General features: G+C 44.3%; 1 protein-coding gene across 1 annotated transcript in view; it reads left to right on the top strand.

Moving 5' to 3' along the window:
• Window positions 1–24,044, top strand: part of Col6a5 (collagen type VI alpha 5 chain) — a 103,748-nt gene that overhangs the window by 9,433 nt on the left and 70,271 nt on the right. The window contains exons 2-10 of the mRNA XM_028756689.1: window positions 3,012–3,106; window positions 4,717–5,394; window positions 8,323–8,955; window positions 11,251–11,811; window positions 14,194–14,748; window positions 17,374–17,949; window positions 20,156–20,731; window positions 22,662–23,002; window positions 23,099–23,180. Of these exons, the coding sequence (XP_028612522.1) occupies window positions 3,040–3,106; window positions 4,717–5,394; window positions 8,323–8,955; window positions 11,251–11,811; window positions 14,194–14,748; window positions 17,374–17,949; window positions 20,156–20,731; window positions 22,662–23,002; window positions 23,099–23,180 (4,069 nt within the window). The 5' untranslated portion in view covers window positions 3,012–3,039. The remainder of the gene's footprint in view (window positions 1–3,011; window positions 3,107–4,716; window positions 5,395–8,322; window positions 8,956–11,250; window positions 11,812–14,193; window positions 14,749–17,373; window positions 17,950–20,155; window positions 20,732–22,661; window positions 23,003–23,098; window positions 23,181–24,044) is intronic.

The raw sequence follows: 24,044 nt of genomic DNA, 5'->3' as shown, positions 1-24,044 counted from the left end.
GTTGCAAGCCAGAGGACTCAAGACCCCAACGCCTTTGTTGTGTTAATAACTTATTAAATAATTTCTGGTTTCTTTTAGTGTCTGACTCTGCCAGACTATCACAAGCCTTACCATGAGCTTAAAACAAAACAAAACAAAACAAACACAAAAAAACTTTAAGATTCTCTTTTTCCTGATTTACCAAATCGACTCAAGACCCCCAAACTACACGTTTCAAAACAGACCATCTCATAGTGTGACAGGAGAATAGGGGTTGGAGAAGGAACCGTCAAGATTAACACATGAAGAAGCCAGTTGGCAGGGAATGGGCTGGAGACCATTACCTACCTGGGCTTCATGAGTCAAACAGAGCATGCTCAGTCAGTATGCAGAGGGAGGCACGAAGCCGGTCCTCACCTGGTTTTCATCTAACAGAGCATGCTTGAAGAAGGCCTTCTAAGTACAAACTAGAGAGATGAGTACTGTATAAATTCTATAAATACGGTCTGCCTTGTGATCCAATCTGTTCTGTGCTCCTCCTTCATCTCACTAGCCCACTTCCGTTCTTGGGAGTGTTATTCCTTACCGAATCAGCCATCTCTGTTTCTAACGCTGTGTCCCTGGTGCGGTTCCTGGAACACAAGTTCCTAGAACCTGGTGCCTTCTGAACTCGGACCATCGCCCAGCTCTAAGCATGGTTTTCTTTTTCTTCTCTTTATACCTTTTTCAGATACTGGCCAAAATTCTAAGCATGCTTTCCCTGGGCTTTCTCACACTTTGTCCAAAGCTTTGTTACCCTTTGGCCCTTGGTTTTCTCTCTGTCCCGTCTCCATCTCTCCTCCATGAAGCTGCTAAGATTTGTGGTTTGTCTGTCCTGTTGTGTTTCTCCTGAACCTCAGTAAAACTGTCCTTACGCTTCCTTCTGCGTGGTTTCTAAATTCCCTTTTTAATAAGATGGAAAATGCAAAAGGAAACCTTCGTTTCCTTGGTAACAACAGGAAGTACAGTTACCCAGTCAGAATGAGCAATGTTGCCCAGTATCAAATATGTGGACTGCTCCCTCCTGATGTGGGGTTTATTCCTCCACAAGTGACGTGGGGTTCCCTCCTCCCAGAGGCCATGCTAGTTTGAATTCCCATCTGGCTCTCAGAGTTGGGAAGCACGTGGATTGAGTTGGTTCTCTGGGAAGCTTTTCAAACCCCGCATTTCTTTGAGTCCTCAGTCTGGTTTGAGCTATCTCTACTCCAGACAGAGATGAAAATCTCTAAAATATAATTTGTTTACATTACTAAATTCTTTCCAACCTAGAATAAAAGGATCGTAGAATTCTAGGAGGAGGGTCTTAGAAATGTATGAGATTGACCTACCCCTAAGTACTGAGCTAACCTATAGCCAACCAGCTGGCTCTACATAGATGCTCAGCCCCTTTCATTGCTGGCAAGGCTGATTTGAGTCCTGAGGCTTGATTGGTGACCTAGAGGCTCATATCTCCAAACTCTGAAAGCCAGGGGCCTATAGCTCCATGCTTTAGAAGCCAAAGAGATAGGTCCCCAGACACTCAGGTTTTAGGTGTATGCTCTAGGGAAGCTGTAGCCAGCAGCAGACCTAGTTGGCAGCTATTGCCATTCTTGGATTAAAGTAGCAGCAGCAGGTAACAGCAAGCAGCCCAGGGAGCACCTTCTTATAGCTCTTAAGGCTTGGCTGCTGGCCCCTTAGTCTCACAATGACAAGTTTCTTAGCCTTGGAGTATTGGGCTCTCTAGGCCTAGGCAGTGGCTATTGGCAGTGACTAGCCCTTACAGCTCTCTGGCCTTGTGTGTCTCACAGGCTTGGCAGCTCTCTGGGACTTTCCCAGCCTCCCAAGGTCTTTCTTCAGCCTAAGCTCCTCTTTCTCCCTCACATCCCCATCCCCCATCGCTCCTGGAACCCAGACCCCCAGCCCCACCCTGAGTAATCTCTGGACCTGAGCATCAGCTGCTAGTGTTGCTGTTACTGCAACTACTGTCTTCTCCACCACTGCTGCCTTTGCGGCCACTACTGCCAATTCCACCGCTGTCTCTCCTCCGTGTTTCCAGTTCAGCCTGCTCTAACAACAAAGACCCATTAGCTGTGCACACCTCCAGGGAACAGGGCAAGCACCAGACACCCAGAAAGAAGCCTTATAGTGTTGCAGTACCAAGGGGCAAAACTCTAGTCTACTTAGAAGAAAGCATTTGGGATATTCTTCGTCACAGTGGAGTGGACCATGATGCATTGGATACTATACTAAATGCTTAAGCAGTGGGGCTGGAGAGATGGCTCAGCAGCTTTTCCAGAGGATTGGGGTTCAAGTCATAGAACCCACATGGCAGCTTGCAACCATCCATAACTCCAGTTCTGGGGAATCTCATCCCCTCTTCTGATCTCTGAGGTTATTGCATACTTGTGGCACACAGAGGCGTGTCCAGACAAACCACCTGTACGCATAAAATAAAACTAAATCTTAAAAGGATAAGCAACAAAATAAAATGCAGACAAATTGGGCTTTGTAAAATTTGAAACTGCTCGTCTTAAAAGTGTGTCCTAAGAAGGTGAAAATATAATCCACAGAGTGGGAGGAGTCTCTTCACAAGTCATTTATCTGCTAAGTGTCTGGTATCAGGATATGTAAGCAATTCCTGCCACACGGCAACAAAAGCCTGCCTAAAAGTAGGCATCGTGTAAATGTTTCTGCAAGGAAGATATGTAAATGGCCAACATGTATGGGAAAAGATATGCTCAGCTTTCACAAGGAAATGCAAACCAGCACCACAATGAGACACCATTTGTACTAACTAGAATGGAGGTCTCGTGCAGCTGAGGCTGGCTTGGAGTCATACTCAGCCACATCCAGGGCTCAACTCACATCAACATCTGTTTTCAGCAAATATTGTACCTGCTTGACTGATGCCTGTTTTTTTTTTTTTTTTAAATACTTCTTTTCAGGACACCATCCTGTAAGTAGTTCCTGGTATTCAATACTGCATATAATTCATATTGCATTTTTTTTTTCAGAATAAAAATAAGAAACCCTGTTAACAGAATGAAGCTCCGGCTAATTGTGTTTGTCCTAATCCTCTGGACTGAAACCCTGGCTGACCAGAGCCCAGGTACCAGTATATATTTTGTTCATTATTATTTGGGAAAAATAAACATTTTTGTGCTTTATCAAACTTTAATATAAAGGAATACTTTATTTACTAACAGATCAAGTATATATCATTTAATAATAATAATAATAGCCATAGGACATAACATTCAACAGACTTCATCCCTTAAAGATAGAGAAAGCTATGAGTAAAAACATCATATAGCCCTAGCTAGAAAATCTTTATTCATCGATTTGCATAACTCTCAGTGTCTCATATCTCTGGGAAGACAGTAAGCCTACTTGTGACTAGAATAGTTTGAGCCTTATCTTTAGAAATGTAGCAGAAATGCTGACCAGCGGATGACTGAGCAGGCGCTTGGAGGCGAGCAGAATTTCGCTTTATAAGCATGGCATGCTCTGTAAAGTCCAACCCTAGCCCACGGTTCCTTATAGCTTGTATAGGTTGGATAAATGTGTTGAAGTCCCTGCTGGTGTGAGCATCCATGGTGTCTTTGAGTCTCATTTCCACCCGGGGTGACTTTCCATCACAGTTAAACATGATCACCAGAACAAACTCTGTAGGTAGAGGCTAAAGCATTCCTTCCTCTGCAGGCTGGGTCTGTGGAGTGAGCCGACAGCTGTGGTAATTATCTCTTACCGCAGTTTCCAGCAAGTGTTTGCTTTCCTAAGAGGAAGGGCTCCATCAAACTTGCAGAGCTCAGCGTCCTAAACTATTTCAGAAGTACAACTTTAATTCACTATTCTTACATTTTCCTCTAGTTTCTAGGTGTCTTCACTAGGGTTTCTATCCCTGTAGTGAAACCCCATTGGCCAACATCATCTTGGAGAGTAAAAGGTTTATTTGTGCTTATAATTCCACAGCATGGCGTGCCACTGAGGGAAAGCAGGGAAGAGATGCAGAGTGGGGACCTGGACATAGGAGCCGATGTAGAGGACATGGACTAGAGCTGCTTAGGGCTGTCCCATGGCTCGCCCAGCCTGTTTTCTTATAGCACCCAGGACAGCCAGCCCGAGGGTGACATTCGTTGCCTACAGTAAGCTGGGCCCTCCTGCATCAACCATCAATCAAGAGAATGCATTGCAGGCTTGCCCATGGGCCGGTCTGGTGGAGATATTTCTCAATTGAGACTCCTTATTCTCAGTTCATCCTGGCTTGTGTGATGTCAACATAAAAGTAGGCAGCTGATCTGGCAACAATTGTTATGAGGCTATCATAGTACAGAGTTGTTTTTGTTAGGTGCATATGTAAAGGTTCAACCTGTCCATCTATCTCTTTTACACACACACACACACACACACACACACACACACACACACAGAGAGAGAGAGAGAGAGAGAGAGAGAGAGAGAGAGAGAGAGAGAGAGAGAGAGAGAGTGTTAGTTTGGAGCCCCCAAAATAAAAAAAGAAGAAAGTGAAATTACCTTTAGAAATAGATTTGAGGGTTAAAGATCTGTTGGCAAACTTTACAAATGTCCTCTTGATATGTCAGGCAGAAGAAGTGGTTTTCTTCTGTTCGACTTCCAGGAAAAACAGTCTTTGGAATTATAATTAAATTGTTATGGTGGAAATAAGATTGTGTGTGTGCTTGTTGTTTTTGTATTGTGCAGGGCCAGGCCCCGAGTATGCAGATGTGGTATTTCTGGTGGACAGCTCTGACTACCTGGGAGTCAAGTACTTCCCATTTGTGAGAACTTTTCTCAACAAGATGCTCAGCAGCCTCCCCATAGAGGCCAACAAGTACCGCGTGGCCCTGGCCCAGTACAGTGATGCTCTCCACAATGAATTCCAGCTGGGCACCTTCAGGAACAGGAACCCCATGCTGAACCACCTGAAGAAGAACTTCAGGTTCATCGGTGGGTCCCTGAAGCTAGGGAACGCCCTGCAGGAGGCACACAGGACCTATTTCTCTGCTCCCACAAATGGAAGAGACAAGAAACAGTTCCCCCCAATCCTGGTGGTGCTGGCTTCAGCAGAGTCAGAGGATGATGTGGAAGAGGCTTCGAAGGCCCTGCGAGAAGACGGGGTAAAAATCATCTCTATGGGGGTGCAGAAGGCTTCTGAGGAAAACCTGAAGGCCATGGCCACCTCTCAGTTCCACTTCAACCTCAGGACTGCCAGAGACCTCAGCATGTTTGCCCCAAACATGACACAGATCATCAAGGATGTGACTCAGTACAGGGAAGGAATGACTGTGCCCCTAATCACAGCTGTAGCCCCAACCACACCGGCAGCTCTAATCACACCTGAAGCTCTAACCACAGCTGCAAACAGTGTTGATCAGACAGGTAGGAAGGCCTTCAAGAGGCACCCAATCCCCATGGGCTCTGTATCTCTCCACCCTTACCCATGGCACCTCTCATCTGTGTTGTCTCAGTGTGCTAGCTGTTGGGAATTTCCACACACCAGCCTTTTCTTTGCCTCTGCTTGTGTCATTTCTCCGACATCAATTCTGTTGCCTTCCTTTGCTTCCTTTTGGCAAAAGAGAGCCATCATTTAAATCTCAACCCCACATTCTTCCTTTCTTGGGATGCTTTCATTTTGGGTCCCAGCATTCCTTGGGCACATCTTATGACAACTTTTCCCATTATTTTCCATCTTTCTTTGTGCCTGTCCTGTATTGTGATTGGGCAGTGCTATAAGGGCAGAATTGGCAGTTTGTGTTTTTCTCTGTCTTCTTTGAGCCTAGACAGTGAGCTGGTGTCCTGTTTCTTGTTATGAGTAAATGAATGCCGGCTGTCATAGATTTCAGAAACCCATCTAGATGGTTCCTTTTTTTTTCATATTCCTGGTGATGTGAGGTTGATGGGCAGTTATTCAGTAAGTGTCAGTCAGCGAGCATATTGCAGCTGTCAGTGGGAACGAGGACTGTGGGATGAGAGGCTTGTCTGCACATGTTCATGCTTTATGTCACACGGGGTCTGCTCAGCAGTGTGGTGGGCTGCAGTCATGGGCTTGCGTATGCCTAGAGGCATGGCCCCTCCTGCACCATTTCTTCTAAGCCTGTGTCTGTTGAGTACCAACCAGTACCTGCTTCATACAGAAGACACTTTTTTACCGCTCCAGCTATGTAGTCAGTCATCCTACAGTGATAGTTTTTACATTTATAACTAGATATTTCACATTTCCATATATTTAATATTAGGATGTATTTTTTTGTGTGTGTGTGACGCATTACTAGTGCTTTTTAGGGAGACTTGGAAGCACTGCTATTAAGGAACAGTGTCTCCCCCAGCAGAGTTTATCTTTAAACTGAGGAAATACTGGCAATATTTCTCAAAGGCTTATGGATAAAAATGAGAGCAATTGGCGGCATCTCAAATTGAATTGGCTCAGTAACTCCCTCACATACATAATTCAAGACCTCAGCTGCTACCTTGCCTATGTGACATTTTCTTTTCTGAAGACCCCCAAGCACATATCTGGGGACCCCATCATCCATGCTGATGCCTGTGTATTCAGAGCTATTCGGGATCAGCATTGACCCCAGCTATCAAAGTGTGTCCTTTTAGGGCTTATGACTTCAGCCACTGCAGCATGTCCTTAGGTAAGTTCTGATTCCATTCCAGAAGCCATCTCTGTTACCTTCCAGCTTCTGTCCAGCAGGTGCCTGGACTGCCCTCCCTTCAGTTCCCGGGAAACTCTGGTATTTCATGTAGAAACACACAGGGCCTTCTCTTCATTGACTTTGATTCTTGGCTCCATTGGCCCCAAGGAGGAATGCTAATGCTTCACTCACTCATACCTTCTTACTGAAGGATGCTGTACTTGTGTCTTAGATGAGTTTTCTATGATGACTTCAAAGCAGAATTCCCGTGAGTCCAATAGTCACTGGGGACATGGGCCTAGAAAGCATCAGTAAGGAACAGAGAAAACAAAGCAGAAGGTTGCCCACACCATCCTGGTGATGAGGCAAACAGGCCAGGCACAGTTTGCAGTAAGAATTCTGTTCTGGTGAGAAGCCCAGGCATGCCTCTGGAGTATAGCAGGAGAACCCCCAGCTTGGCAGACTTTCCTGACTGCTCTCTGACTCTTTGGGTTTCTCTTAGTCTGGTCTCTCTGGGACAGTGGAGCTCTGTCTCTTTCTTAGAAGACCCCATGTATTGATCACATTTCTCTTACTCCTTGCAGTACAAGACAGGTTACTGCATGGAAGGGACTTGCCTTCTGGAAGCTAAGGCAAGGCTGTGTTATCAGTGATTTTAAATTATGGCCCAGGTGCTTAGGACTGTGGGTAGTTTTCGTTTTCTTCTCCTCCTCTTCCTCCTCTTTTTTCTCTTCTTCCTCTTTCTCTTCTTCCTTTTTTCTCTTCTTCCTTTTTCTCTCCTTCCTCCTCTTCTTTCTCCTCTTCTTCCTCCTCTTCTTTCTCATTGTTTTCCTCCTTCTCCTTTTCTTCTTTTCCTTCTCCTTCCTTTTAACTTTTTCTTGATTCTCTGTGAGCCTTGCATCATGCACCCCAGTCCTACACATCTTCCCATCCCTTCACATCCTCCTCTCTTCCTTGCAACTTTCCCTCAAAGAAAACAAAAAAACAAAAAAAAACCCAAAAACAAAAAAAAATTAAAGGAAAACATAGAAAATATCTCATCGTAGAAGCTACAGCTTTGGATCTGCAGGACCAGCCCCTTCCCATGCTCCAGAAGTTCCTAGATGAGATGGATGTTAGGGTGGGCTAACTCAAAGCCCTGGATCTGGCCTGGGTGGCAGTTGAGTTGGATACCTACCAGCTCTCCCGCATTGGGTAGTTTTCTTCTGTTCCCGTCCTTGTAAAGTGAGGGAAAGTGGCAGCTATGATGGTCACATTGCTGGTGAAAGGTGGGTGTGGGGACCATGGTGGAGGCAGCCATACTTGTGATACTTGTAATGAGGTTGAGTTTCATGCACTGGTAGTGATGATGACCATGCTGGTGACTGTGGTCACACTGGTAATGACAAGGGTTATTGTAGGGGTGATTACAGAGGTGATTGTGACAATGCTGGCTGTAAGCATGTGGCAGGAAACTTGCTAAGCATAGAAGAGTACACATGAAACCTCTGAATTCAATGGCCTTGCCAGTCTTCTTTAGAACTTTGCTGTTTTGTTTGTTAAGAGGAAGCAATTCGGACTGGGTCTGTGGTAACCCCATCCATTTGCATTAGCGTCTCAACCATCCTGGAAGTCGTCTCCTCCCAGGCCACCGGTGTCTCCTAACATCACAACTTTTCTGTCTCCACAGTTCCCTTTCCCACATCCTGCCAGAAAGACTCCCTTGCTGACCTTATATTTTTGGTGGACGAATCAGTGGGGACCACACAAAATCTGAGGGACCTGCAGAACTTCCTGGAGAATGTCACCAGCTCTGTGGATGTGAAGGACAACTGCATGCGGCTTGGGCTGATGAGCTACAGTGACAGGGCTCAGACTATTTCTTCCCTGAGGTCAAGCACCAACCAGTCTGAATTCCAGCAGCAAATCCAGAAGCTCTCCCTCCGCACTGGGGCATCTAATGTTGGGGCTGCCATTGAACAGATGAGGAAAGAAGGCTTCTCAGAGTCCAGTGGCAGCAGAAAGGCACAGGGGGTCCCCCAGATTGCTGTACTGGTTACCCACAGAGCATCAGATGATGCGGTGCGGGAGGCTGCACTGGACCTGCGCTTGGAGGGTGTAACTATGTTTGCACTGAGCATCGAAGGGGCCAACCACACGCAGTTAGAAGACATAGTGTCTTACCCTTCCAGGCAGAGCATTTCCACACACAGCTCCTACGGACACTTGGAATCCTACAGTGGGAACTTCTTGAAGAAGATCCACAATGAAATCTGGACCCAGGTTTCTACCCATGCAGAACAAATGGAGCTGGATAAAACTGGTATGTCTAGAAGATTCTTGTTATTACATGGCTGATGGGAATGGTTGCCTGGGATTGGGGCAGGAATGGGCATTGAGTAAAACTCAGGGGACTTTTAAGGATTGTGAGAATGCTAAAAAATAAACTGAATTCGAGTAATGGTTGCATATCTATAAATATGCCAACATCCATCGAACAACCTACTTACAATGGATCGATTTCATAATGCACCAATTGTGCCTCAGTAAGGCGTAATAATGCCATACGCATTATACATAAAACATTTTTATAGTGTAGATGGACACAGAGAAGAAAAAAATAATCTATAGTTCCACCTTCAGGGAACATTGGACTTGGCTTGTTTTTTAATGTTGTCTCTTTGCTTGTCACTCTATCTCTGTTTCTGTTAATTTGTTAACTAGACCATTAGTAAATCAAAGGACATTTACATTATCCAAACTCCAGATACTGTAATGGTGAGAACTGTAGGTGTCCAGGAGCCTGGCCATTCATGTCCTCTGAGCAGAATGTTTTCTATTCCTAGACACAATAAGATAGAAACTAAATTGTAATAAAATAGACTGTTAGGGGTGTGGCATCCTACCAGAAAGTCAGTTTTGTGACTGACAGGTCTAGCGCTATCCAATTGACAATAAACATCTCTATTTTTAAAAGCCAATTCTACACATTGGTAGCTCTACCTCTGTTTAACTGAACTATGAGGCCTATATATGTCAAGGGACAGATGCCATCTCCTGCCCAGTCAAATGGTCTGCCGTTCAAGGGTTAGTTACCACGTTAACGAGTTATAAGTGAGATGACTTTTGATTTTATTTAATTAGGGATGTATTTATTGTGTGTGTAGGAGGCGTTTGAGGTACAGGCATGTGTGTGGCCTGGCACGTGCATGGAGTTGAGAGGTGTGTTTGAACCACTTCTTGCTTTCCACCACGGATTCTGAGGGTTGGACTTAAGTTGTCAGGCTTGCATGGCCATCGCTTTATTCACCGAACAATTTTGCTGACCCTAACTTTTATTTAACTTTAAAGTATCCTTAATATAAGGGGTAGGTTTTTTTTTTGTATATGTACCTGTGCTCCTGTGTGTGTGTATATACTTCTGTGTGCCTGTGTGTAGAGACCAGAGGTCACTGTCCGGTCCATGTCTTCTTCAGTTGGTTTCCACCTTACTTTTTGAGGTTGGGTTTTTCACTGTACCTGGAGCCCCCAGGTTCAGCTAGACAGGCTGGTCAACAAACCCCAGGGATCTTCCTGACTCTCCCTCCCCAGCTCTGGGATTACAGAAATGTGTGGCCCCCCCCCCCCCGCTATCGTAGGTGCTCAGACTTGGGCAGTAAGGGCTTTCCTGGCTGGGCTCTAAGTTGGTGTAGTAAGGGCATCAGTGACGATGGCTGTCTAGTGTCTGTGTGAGAGGGCAGAGGCTCAGGGAAGCCGTGGGACCTGCTGTGCTCCGTATGCTGTCTAGCACCACTGGCCACTGCAGCCTTACCTCTGGAGCGCCCTCAGCTCTCTATTCATTATGCGTCAGTTTGCTCTGCTCGCTCTAAAGGTTTGCAAGCCCGCATCAACCTGTGCTTTGCAGAGGATTGTGGTCTTGGTCCCGAAAATTTGTGTATTGATTTCACAGTTGTAATTCTTCTCTGGATTGGACTTCTTTTCAGTATTATTTATTTCTTAAGGAATGGTTGCTCAAAGCCTACAGCAGTGTCAGGAATCATTAATTGCCCCAAAGCTGCCAACAACAAGAATTCTAAAATGTTCAATTGCCCTGTGTTTAGAAGATGGGCTCATTTACATAAGGAGATAAAGCATGGGGAACTTTCAGTTTGAAAATGTGCTCTTCATTTACTGGCTGTGTTATCTTAGATAAATCAGTATGCCTGCTGTGTTTCAATATCTTCCCAAGATGGTGACACATTTCAAAGGTTAAAATGAACAGAGAGATTCAGGCTCCATACCAACACAGAGGCCTGTTTTTCTTTTCATTCTTCCTTTTTGTTTTTGTTTTTGTTCATTTGTTTTGCTTTGTTTTTTTGAGGCAGGGTTTCTCTGTGTAACCCTGGCTGTCCTGGAACTTGCTCTGTAAACCAGGCTGGCCTGGAACTCAGAAACCTGCCTACTTCTGCCTCTCTTCCAAGTGTTGGGATTAAAGGCATGCATCATCACTGTCTGGTTTGGAGGCCCTTTTCTTTAGATCCTGTACAGCCTCATGTTTCCTCACAAAGTTCCCTGGAGAAGCTCCATGATTGACAGGGCGCTCTCTGCCCATACTCACACACGTTTGTTTCCTTTTTAGGCTGTGTGGATACAAAAGAGGCCGACATCTATTTCCTCATTGATGGGTCATCGAGCATTCGTAAGAAAGAGTTTGAGCAAATCCAGATATTCATGTCATCTGTGATAGACATGTTTCCTATCGGCCCCAACAAAGTCCGGGTTGGAGTTGTCCAGTATTCACACAAGAATGAAGTGGAGTTTCCAGTCTCTCGCTACACAGATGGCATTGACTTGAAGAAGGCTGTTTTTAACATCAAACAACTCCAAGGTCTTACGTTCACTGGGAAAGCCCTGGATTTCATACTGCCAATCATAAAGAAGGGGCAATCAGAGAGGGCTGATGGAGTCCCCTGTTACCTCATTGTACTGACTGATGGGAAGTCAAATGACAGCGTTCTAGAACCTGCCGACAGACTGAGGGCCGAGCACATCACCATTCACGCCATTGGGATTGGCGAAGCGAACAGAACACAGCTGCAGCAGATTGCTGGGAAAGACGAAAGGGTTAACTTCGGGCAGAACTTTGATTCTCTGAAGAACATAAAAAATGAAATTGTTCACCGCATCTGTTCTGAAAAAGGTAAGAAAACCAAAGTGAAACCCAGAAAGGACATGAAAACCAAGCGTGGATGGGAATGTAGCTCAGTGGTAGAACACTTGTTTGGAATGGATGGGCCCTAGGTTTGAGCTTCAGCCCTGCAAAGCAAGCAAGCAAGCAAGCAAGCAAGCAAGCAAGCAAGCAAGCAAGCAAACATAACAACAATGGAACCAAAGTTGAGTACTATACATAGAAGGTGGCTGAGGTTTTCACTGGAAAGAGAGGACAAGGATGCAAAATATGGATGATTTTTTTTTCTGAGCCACTGGAAAGAAAAGCAAAGAAGTAAATGTGTAGTACTGCAGGCAGAATCCCATGTCATGGGATTCATCTTCCTCCTTCCCCCACTCTGACTTTAATACAGTTGTCATATACAGTTGAGGTCTAAGAGCAAGAAGATGAGAAGGAATGGTCCCCAGCATTTCCAGGGTTGACTCCAGGAAAAGGGGAAGAGCTTCAGGAAGCACAATAAAGAGGGCATCGTAGATTCTTCTTTAAAGAATAAGGTTCTAGGCTGATGTGAGGCACATTGTTTATAGTTCAGGTATCCAGTCATGGACCCTGAAATGAGTCCTAACTAGTGAGTGGAACTTAGAATGCCAAGGAGCCTAGGCTGAGGGACCAGAGAAGAGCAGTCCACCCCAGAGAAGATGCTAATGGACTGAGATAGTATATCTGTGTGCTGGACCAAAGTACTCTGACAGCAACACTTCAAGCTCAAGGTTGCAGAATGTTATTGCTTGTTTTTCTCTTCCTCAATAGGCTGGGCATGTCTAGCGGACAGGCAGGGGCTTCCACCTTAGGTTTGAACTAAAGATGCACTTCTCACCTCCAAATGTGGAAAGCCAGACCTGAAAGGAGCATGCTGTACTCTGATGCTTTGATGGTAGCACCCAGAAGAGGCTGGGCCACTGTGCTCAGCTACTGGTTCAAACTTAGTCGGGGGGAGTGGGAGGTTATGTCTTGTTGCAAAAAAGGCTGGGACAAGCATTCTTCTGCTGGGAAAATATCTGTCTGGATGAAACTTGATTAACAGGTAAAAATGAGGAAACATTAATTAGCATTCTAGAAGCAGATTCTATCACATGTAGAAATAAGGGAGTAGCTCCCATGGATGTTAAATGCATATAAAAATGTCTAATCCTTTATATGTGTCACACACAGACGTGCCACTAGCAGTTTACTTACCTTGGGGCTTTGTTAAAGCCACATTAATATTTTTTTAATTGTAAGATTTAAAAAAGTTTTATTTTACATGTATGACAGTTTGGTTTGCATATATATGTGTGTACCATGTAGATGCTGTGCTTGCAGAGATCAGAAGAGGGCATCAGAACCACTGGGACTGGAGTTATGGATGATTGTTAGCTACTGTGTGTGTGCTGGGAATTAAAGCTGGATCCTCTGCAAAGGCAACCAGTGCTCTCAACTGATGAGCTGTCTTGTCTCTCCAGTCCCAATAACACTCATTTTCAAAAGTTTATAGAAGTTGTACATGCATATATATATATATATGTGTGTGTGTGTGTGTGTGTGTGTGTGTGTATGTGTGTGTGTTTACATGTATGTGTCTATGTATGTATGCATACCCAATTCCTATAAGGGCTGTGTATGTGTGTGTGTTTGTGTGAATGAAGAGTCCGTGGTGAATGAATACATATGTGTACTATATATTAGCATGTAATATCCTAAAAAACAAAACCTCTTCACTACAATTTCTAGAGTTGACTTATTTATCAAATAATTTAAAATTATTCCAGAAAATAATGCTACTTTAAGATTACTTAGATTTTATGTTTTTTATAAGTATTTTACATTAGCTTCATGACAATGTTTAAATGAAACATTAGTCCTAGAAATGTTGAAAATTGGTTACTTTGGCTCTGTTTAACTTTTAAAATTGCCATTACATCTTTAACATTTATTTACCTTGAAGCTTGGTATTTCTTTGTACTTAAGAGTTATGAATGAATGAGTGATGAATAAGTAATGAATGAAAGATGAATGAATGAATAAATGGTGAATGAATGACAAATGAATGAATGAATAAATGATGAATGAGTGAATGATGAATGAATGATGAATGGATGCTGCATGAATGATGCATGAATGATGAATGAATGGTTGGTTGTATGGATGAAGGATTGGCATTTGGTAGTGGCATTTTCTTTATAAAACTTCTTGGGTTGTCCTCAGTGAATTTCTGATGCAGGGTTCTTGTCAGGCTTCTACCAAAGTTACAAGTAAAAATGTCAAACATAACAGCCATGCTCTGGGTCAATTTTATACTTATCTCATAAGTACATTCGTTATTGCCTCCTATATAAGAATCGTACTGATTTCTGATCTTTTTCTCCCACACAGGATGTGAAGACATGAAGGCAGACATCATGTTTTTGGTGGACAGTTCTGGAAGCATAGGGCCTACAAATTTTGAGACAATGAAAACTTTCATGAAAAATCTGGTGGGAAAGATTCAGATTGGCTCCGACAGATCCCAAGTCGGCGTTGTTCAGTTCAGTGATTATAACAAAGAAGAATTCCAGCTTAATAAATACTCTACACATGAGGAAATTTATGCGGCCATAGATGGGATGTCTCCCATCAACAGAAACACTTTGACTGGAAGTGCACTAACCTTCGTGAATGAATACTTTGACCTTTCCAAGGGGGGCCGCCCCCAGGTCAGAAAGTTTCTCATCCTCCTCACAGATGGAAAAGCCCAGGATGAAGTGGGGGGTCCAGCCATGGCTCTCAGGAGCAAAAGTGTGACCATCTTCTCCGTGGGTGTGTACGGTGCCAACAGGGCTCAACTGGAGGAGATCAGTGGGGATGGCAGCCTGGTTTTCCATGTTGAGAACTTTGATCATCTGAAGGCCATAGAGAATAAACTCATCTTCCGAGTGTGTGCTCTGCATGGTATGTGCCCTCCCATCCCCTTCCCCCTTTAAGCCTCCAGGATGTGAGATACTGACTTAACTCGTACTAAGAGGGCTGCACTCTGGTCTCAGCCACTTCCTAGACTTCAGTGTCTTAAGTTTTGGGTCATATCCATATTTGTATGTGTATGGCTGTTTCGTCTGTTTGTATGTCTGTGTACCACATGCTCTCAGTACCCACAGAGATCAGAGAGGGGTTTCAGATCCCCTGGAACTGGTGCTACAGATGGTTGTGAGCTGCTATGTGGGTGCTGGAGACTGAACCTGAGTCTCCTGGAAGAACAGTCAATGTTCTTAATTGCTGAGCCACCTTTCCAGCTCTATTTTCTTTGGTTTTAAAAAGTATCTATCTATCTATCTATCTATCTATCTATCTATCTATCTATCTATCTATCTATCTGAGCATATTCTCTCATACCCACATACCCTCTCTCCTCTTCCTTTCTTGGCTCCCCCTCCCATTAATCCTTTTGTTTCCATAGATATTTTTACGTTTCCTTTTTGTCAATTATAATGCTTTCATGTATCTATAAAATCATCCAGGGCAGGAAGTAACTAGAAGCATAAGTGCATCCTCCTTTTAGCTATATCTAATGGTAACCTAAACAGCCCAGATCTACCAAGAACGTCCCTCACATTTTAAATTGGAGGTGTACATTTTTATTGTTAGGAATTCTTAACTTCTGACAGCTAGGCATTTGTCTGTTCATGTACTATCACTTGTGAAATTGTAGTGTGTGCCTTTGCTTAAGGTTACCACATTTCTCTCATAAATTATAATGCCTTTTTAAAAGTATTGAGCAATCTTCAGTTTGCGCCAAAATCTTTCTTTTTTTTTTCAGCGCTGGGAATTGAGCCTCCTGTCTCACAGATGCTAGGCGGAAGCTCTATCCCTGAACTGCATCCCAGCTCAGATACTATCAGATTTAACCTCTCTTGAACTAGAGCTTGCTATTGATCTGCACAAAGCCTGAAGACTCACATTTTAAAACCTGTCACGTGCTGTCATCTGTTTTGGAGATAGCTAAGGGAACAAATGAAAACATGAGAAGTCTGTTGTGTGTTCTCCTGGCAACACAGAAGCATTCACTGGGTTTCATCCTTCAAGATTGGGTGCTTAGAATTTTTAGAATGTTAACAAATGAAACACCTTGTTGCAAACTGAGCTTTAGGTGTTATCTTGGGACTTTTCCAGTAACGACCTGACTGGAGTCGTTTTCTACACATGGCAGTGATTCTCAGGCTCTTGATAGCATTGAGAGGTGTACTAAGGGACCAGGCCGTCAACTTTAGGCTTTTCATTTTGATAAATATTAATGTTGGCAGAACCCTGTCTGGAGCATAGGGTGAAACTGCCTCATATAGTTACTGACTCATAGATGTTTTTAAAGTCATGCTCAGTCACTGCATCTCAGTGAAGCCATTGCCACAGGCCTTCAAGGGCTAGTTTGAGCTTATCCACGGTGTCTGGGACTTGAATAACTGATAGTCTCATTGGCTGAAATAAAGACTGGAGGTAAAACAGGCTGGTGGGAAGTGAAGGATAAAGGGAACTTTGGAGTACAGGTGCCTAGGTTATCAGGGAAAGAAAAAAACATTACCATGAGAGTCTAGACTTTGAAGACCACCAGAGTGGTCTGTTGGCTTTGAAAATGGAAGAGAAAGTGGGACCAGGGATGCAGAGATGGACACTTTCGTTCTCTCATACATATATCCATCCATTCCTAAGTTTGAATTCTGGAGGCTAGGATGGAGCACACATTAAGTGGAGAGTTCTATGATCTATCTGGGGAGGTTTGTGTACTGGGGGCACAGAAGACAGCTGGAGCCAGAGAGAGTGGAATATAATCACCAGCCTACACAATGAGCTCCCGAACTCTACCAGACAGCAGGCTGTTTTTGCAAACCCCAGCGTGTCTCCCATTATTATTGCCTTTGAATTGGCTTTTGACATTGTTTTTATGCTGAAAGCTAATTAGCAAAGGCACCACTGGGTCAGAGATGCAGCAGAATAGAATGGTGTGGTACAAGGTCTGCCAGCCGTGAAGCCCCATAGCTAAGGGTATGCGTGCCCCTAGAATCCTGCTCTGCAACTTGCCCTTGGCTGAGCTTTGATTTCTTTCTCTGTAAAAATGACAGCAACCACCTTGAAGAACCACGTGGGATAGGGACTGGGGAGACTGCTCAGTTGGCAAAGTGCTAGCCACAAAAATATGAAGAGCAGAGCTTAATCCCCAGCTTCCATTTGAAAAAGCTAGATTTTTAAAAAACATGTGCCTGTAACTTTAGTGTTGAGGAGGTAGAGAGACAGAGCCTTGGGGCTTGCTGGCCAGCCAGCCTAGTCTACTTGGTGAGTTCCAGGCCAGTGGGGGGACCTTGCTTCAGAACCAAGGTAGGTGGCGTTCTGAGGAATGAAACCTGAAGTTGAATTTTGGCCTCCACATGCACACAGCTGTGCACATATGAGAGGCAAGACATGGGTGATGGGGTAGGGGTGCCATGTACCTAGAATGCTCATGGCAAATGTTGACTATGTTCTCAATGTTATGTAGGTGGTGTGGTATAGTTTGTGAGTGCCCGTTTCTCTTTTTTTTTCTTCTTCCAGATTGCAAGAGGATCGAACTCTTAGACATTGTGTTTGTCCTGGACCACTCAGGCAGCATAGGCTCACAAGAGCAGGAAAGCATGATTAACCTCACCATCCACCTGGTGAAGAAGGCAGACGTTGGCAGGGACCGAGTTCAGTTTGGAGCTCTCACGTACTCCAACAATCCTGAGATTCTTTTCTATCTTAACACTTACTCAACTGGATCGGCCATCATTGAGCATCTGAGGAGGCCCAGGGACACCACAGGAGAGACCTACACTGCCAAGGCACTTCAGCACTCCAACATCCTGTTCACAGAAGAGCACGGCAGCCGCCTGAAGCAAAACGTGAGACAGCTGATGATTGTCATCACAGATGGCGAGTCTCATGACCGAGACAAGCTCAATGACACAGCACGGGAACTCAGAGACAAAGGCATCACCATCTTTGCAGTAGGTGTAGGAAATGCCAACCAAGATGAACTGGAGACCATGGCAGGGAAGAAAGAAAATACTATCCATGTAGACAATTTTGATAAACTGAGAGATATTTACCTGCCTCTTCAAGAGACTCTGTGCAATAATTCACAAGAGAGTAAGCCACTATAACTATTGCTTAATATTTTGTTGTTTGAGACTTTATATGATATGCATCGATCATATTTACACCCACTCCTTCCTCTAACACCTCCCAGACCCACCTCTCCATACATCTCCACTCCCCCAGCTTCATGTCTTCTTTTCCAGCTTGGGTTGCCCAAATACTTGTGGATGTGGGGCTAGCTGTTAGAGCTACACCCTTAAAGAAAAGAGAGTCTACCTCCTCTAGAAGCTACCCACTGCAAACAGCTCCTCAATTAGGGGTGGAGACTCGTGATCCTTCTCACTTTCATGATAGAATGTTGACCGATTGATCTCATGCAAGACTCAGTCACAGCTACTCTATCAAGTCCTGAAGACCTTGTATTATCTGGTCCTCTTCAGCCTCTGGCTTCTACAGTCTTTCTACCCCTGTTCCATGATGGCGTCTGAGCTTTTGGGTGTGTGATATATGCATGTGTACCTATTTGTGTATGTGTATGTGTGGGTGTGTGCATGTACGCGTGCCCATCCCAGGTGTGTGTATCACCCCTTCCTCATCTGTCCTGTTGCCATGCAGGTAACTCTTAAGAATTTGTGATGTATCTTACACATACTAGACTATGTTATGCTACTGTCTACAATGTTTTGGAAGCTTTCTAACTCTCTCCAACTGTTATAAACTTCTCCCATCTCATCTGTTGCCCCTACCCTTTTCACGTCTTTCTTGTTATTTTGAAATTTCTCTGCCTCTTTGTACACTTCGTTCAACCCCCTGGGAACACCCAGCGTATCACTTACCTACAGCCAATCTACTTAACAAGTTAAAGCTTTGTTTTCTCCACGTTCCGAGACTCCCGTACTTGTCCTTCTCTTGGTGTTAGCACTTAGTGCATAGCTTGTTGTGATGATCTTATCTCATCTGTCCCCATCAAAAGACTGTGGGTTGCTCAGCCTCTTGTTCATTACTGGGTCTTTGCCAAATCTAGTACCTCACTAGGACTGGTCTTGTCCTAGGAATATGCATGCTACAATTATTCTTATCTCCCATGTTACCTTTCAGATATGGATGCTGAGATGGAATTTGGGGTACACATGTTTTAAGGGAATCACACTTGTGAAATAAAAAGGAAGGCAGGGTATGCAGAGGTCAGCCAGTGGTGCATGTCCAATGAAACTGTAAACTTAGTAGCGCTGAAGCAAGCACACTTCCCAGGATGGCTACCTGACGTCAGGCTAAGATGGCAAGGACAGGATGAGAAGGGAGGGCGGGCTGCCCTGGGAAAGACATGGCATTTTCAAGACATCTCTATATGAAAATCAGACCTGAAGGAGCTGATAGCTGGAGCCTCCACTAACTGCAGGACGCTAAATCTTTCTTGAAGGCTTGTCTGGACAGCTGGGCTCTGTGTCTGCCCCTCTGCTTTACTGGGATTTGTGTGACACAGGGCAACCAATGGTTACCATTTGTGGTTGCCCTTCTGCTGCTCAGAGTTAGGGAGTCTGGCTGGAAATGGGAGAAAGTTATCCCTTGGTTTTAGAATATTTCACATTGTGCTTCAGGGAGATGGTCCTGTGTACTGTTTACAAACAGTACCCACTTGTCTCATACGTGTCTAATAGTGAGACATAAAAACTGCAATAGAAAAGAATCTATTTTATGTGCTTTTATGAATTTACCAAACTCTGAATTTCCCTTTCTATATATACACAATTAGAATAATGTGTCATGAGCTGGTTGGGACTATTTATTTTGTTATTGCATGCCCAAAGAGTTTTGAGAATGATACTATTCAATACACATGTAAGCTGACAGCATCAGCAACAACAGAAGTTTCAACAATACACTGTGGTATTGCTACCTAGCCTGTTCCAATCTGCAGACATTGCAAAGACTTCCAGGCTTGCAAAATATCTCTTCATGGGAGTATTGAATCTGTTCAAATTACCTACTTCCTTTCTGAATAGCCTGCAGTGTCTTTCCCAATAACTCATGCAAATATAATTACACTTTGAAAAATATCCATTATCCTCCCCTTTCCTGATATTTTTTCCTTCTCTTTGCAGTTCAATCATTGAGTCTTTCTTCTGTTAATTTATCTCAATTTGCTGCTAATGCAAAACAATTTAAGTAGTTAGCAAAGCAATTTGAGTAGCCCAGTAACAGAACAATTTAGAATGACGCATGAAGAAATAATTTATACTTCTCCTTTCTGTTCCAGCTTGTAACCTTCCGGAAGCTGATGTGATTTTCCTTTGTGATGGCTCTGACATGGTGTCTGATTCAGACTTTGTTACCATGACAACTTTCTTGTCAGACTTAATTGATAATTTTGATATTGAGTCTCAAAGAATGAAAATCGGAATGGCTCAATACGGGAGCCGGTATCAGGAGATTATTGAGTTGGAAAGCTCTCTGAACAAGACTCAGTGGAAATCGCAGGTCCACAGTGTGGCCCAGAGCAAAGGGTTTCCACGAATTGACTTTGCTCTCAAGCATGTGAGTGACATGTTTGATCCATCGGTTGGCGGGAGAAGAAACGCTGGTGTACCTCAGACTTTGGTTGTTATAACATCTAGTTATCCGCGCTATAATGTGGCAAGCTCGGTAAAGGTCCTAAAAGACCTTGGCATCTGTGTCCTGGCTTTGGGCATAGGAGATGTTCATAAGGAACAGCTTCTGCCCATCACAGGCAACTCAGGAAAAATAATTACTTTCCAAGACTTTAATAAACTGAAGAATGTGGATGTGAAGAAGAGAATGGTCCGTGAAATTTGCCAGAGCTGCGGGAAAGACAGTGAGTGTCTCGCTGTTGTTTGGTTTTATTAGAGACTTCCTGTGCCTTTGTTTCCCAAGGTTGCATTATGGGCTAGCCCCTGTGGAATCCATTTAGAACAGTGTATGGTGAGAGGAGACACTGATTGCTGCTTCCCCCTGGAAGCTTGCGATTAGTCAGCCTTCCTCAGTGGCAGGACTGGGTATAGAGCACAAGGGTATAGGGTTGGCTGTGTCCTGTAGACATCCCTGTCCTCTCACTCTAGCCAGAGTTTCTGCTCCTTTCATAAGCAGAGCTCTATGTCCTGTACAAATCCTCCGGACCGTGTCCTTCATCTGGTAGGATGTAAGGAAAATGAATATTCACTATTGAAACTTTGACTGATTCAACATTGTTTAACTAGTAAAGGACTCAGTGTGTGGGTGTATGCTGTATATGTGTATATGTGTGTGTGTATATTTATATGTATGTAATAGAGTGGATTTGTAAAAATTTTATTTTTTATAGTTTTGCTTTTGTATGTGGATGTTTTGCCTGTATGTATGTCTGTGGACCACATGCATGCAGTGACCTTTAGGGTCTAGAAAAGGGCATCTGATCCTCTGGCCCTGGTCTGCATGCAGCTACTGTGTGGCTGCAGTGGCCCACAAAGGACAGAAGAGGGCGTCAGATCCCCCGGTATTGGAGTTCCAAGTGGTTGTGAGCCAGCCTGTGGGTGCTGGAAACTGATTTTGGGCCTTCTGCTAGAGCAACAAGTGATCTTAATTACTGAGCCATTTGTCTAGCCCTGTTTTGTTTCCTTTTTAAGGATAACATCTTCATGATTGTAACAGTAAAAATTTTAGTTGTCTTTACAGATTCCTTAATCCACAAATATAAATGGCTGCAAAGGCCTTTTGGATTTTGTAGTGGAATCAGCTTGGCAGGGTGTGAAGTCAGCAAACTGTAGAACAGTATTCCACCCTCTGGGATGTCACTCCTCCGTGGCAGCTGGCAGCAGCTCCAGGGTACTCAGGTTCTGTGCGTTTGGGGCTGGGAGTTGGGACGACATCACAGCAGCAGGTGTTTCTCGCTATGTGGAATTTATGCACAGGCAGTAATATCCCCTACTGCTGTCTCTGAAGTCATGATGCTGGAGGCTAGCTACTGCCTTTAATAGTGTATGTCAGGCTCTCCAAGTGCTCTGTGTTTTTCGTGTCCTGCTTGGGTACTTGTGTGGAGACAAGATGAAGGAAGAGCCCTGGGGCTGGAATTAGAAAGCCGGAGTTCTTACTCTGGAGTAGCATCACAATGTCCCCTAGTCTGAGAAGGAGCAACTGGCAAGGACCAGAGAGGACCCAGCATGCAACTTGCTCATTCTGTCTAGCTGGGGTAACAATTCAGTTAGTTGACTGTGCTCACAAATGGAAGACTTTGCATTAAATGTATAGCTTTCAGGCTTTATTTTAAAAATGGATCTAACAACATGGGGCCTCATTTACCACTTGGCCACTGTCAGTTGGAGCTGGCAGTAGACAGGCATGTGGCTCCATCTGCTCTCCAGATGATGGTCTTCACTCCCTGGCCATTTAACTTACCTACATGACCCACTTGGCCTTTGCAAAACTTTACATTTATGACTGTTAGAAACTGAATAATCTCCAGGACAGTTCAAAATATTTAATATGTTATACTGATGTGAATCAGAGTATGTCATCATTAAAAGCAGGAACATTTGCTCACATACATAAAACTAAAATTTGCATTGAAACTTGTTACATATGAAAGGGGCTGGAGGAAGTGTTTGTATTTTATGTTGGTAGACTAGCCAGTATCTTCATTTTCTTGAGCGTCCACTGGGTACTGCACACCCCCTGGAGCATGACAAAATCATCTCTCCTATCTCCTAACCCCCTCTGCAATCCTTTTTCCTGCTTGCTGATTAATCTAGCCTTGTTTCTTTGGTCTCCAGATTGCTTTCTGGATGTAGTGGTCGGGTTTGACATTTCCACTCACCATCAGGGCCAGCCTTTGTTCCAGGGCCATCCTCGATTAGAATCGTACCTCCCAGGCATCTTGGAGGACATCACCTCTATCAGAGGGGTGAGCTGTGGTGCAGGTGCAGAGGTGCAGGTAAGCCTGGCCTTTAAGGTGAACAGTGACCAAGAGTTTCCGGCCAAGTTCCAAATCTATCAGAAAGCAGTGTTTGACAGCTTGTTGCAAGTTGCCGTCCGTGGACCAACTCATCTGAACGCACAGTTCTTGCAGTCACTTTGGGACATGTTTGAGGAGAGATCTGCATCCAGGGGCCAGGTATACAGCCTACTTTCCATTCTTCACTCCAAATCTGTTCCTCTGTTCCCAGTTATACCTCTGGCTTATACCACCCCATTTTCTCTCTTTCTGTAGGTTCTGCTCATCTTCTCAGATGGTCTCCAGGGTGAAAGCATCACCTTGCTGGAACAGCAGTCAGAAAGGCTCAGAGAAGCAGGTAATGGGTTGAAAATGCACACAGCGGAGCTTGGGGTATGTGGTCAGGTCTCTGCCCTATGTGTTCTAGATCTTGGGATCTGCATAGCCATTTGCAGAAGATATTGCTGGTGATGTGTGCAATGTCCTTTGATAGGTCCCCATTTTTCTTCCCTTAGTGATGCGATACTACAGCCACCCATTTACATTTGTAACCTTCCTCAGACGTGTGCCCTTGATGGATCCCAGCTGCTTGGACTGGGGGCAGTTTGGTGATAGGAAGTAGTTAAGGAAGGAGATGTTTATCTTGGCTCATGTTTGGAGGGATACAGTTCATCATGGTGGAGGAGGCAGCTTCATGGTGGCAGATGGATCAGTGGTGGCAGCTACTTGCTCATATCTCAGTGGAATAGGAAGCAAAGAAAGGAATTCTGGAGGTCCACTGGCTTTCTCTTTTTCTCCAGGACTCCAGTGGAACTGCCTATATGGATGGCAGGTCTTCTGCCCAATTAGAAACATTCTCACGGACATACCCAAGGCTGTGCCTCGTTAATGCCCTTGGTGCTTGTTAAGTCAATCAGTTGACAATGAAGAGTAGCCATTACAGGTGGGGTTAGACCAAGTCCCATCTCAATGACTGTGGCTTTCAATGAGGTAGGCATACAGAAGTCTAGTGCTCCTGCTTCAAGTGGGTCAACTCTGGCACAGTTAATACTTCAGAGTCTCTCATGATGCAGCCATGGCTGAGATAAAACACTGCTCATGGCTTTCTCTTTGCTGATTTCCTCTGTCTGTCTGCCTGTCTGTCTGTCTGTCTCTGTCTCTCTCTCTTCCTCTCTTCTCTCTCTCTCTCTCTCTCTCTCTCTCTCTCTCTCTCTCTCTCTCT

The sequence above is a fragment of the Grammomys surdaster genome, unplaced genomic scaffold (genome assembly GCF_004785775.1).
Source record: "Grammomys surdaster isolate TR1022 unplaced genomic scaffold, NIH_TR_1.0 126131, whole genome shotgun sequence".
NCBI classification, from domain to species: domain Eukaryota; kingdom Metazoa; phylum Chordata; class Mammalia; order Rodentia; family Muridae; genus Grammomys; species Grammomys surdaster.
Note: the sequence above shows the minus strand (reverse complement) of the source record. Positions and strands in the feature narration are given on the sequence as shown.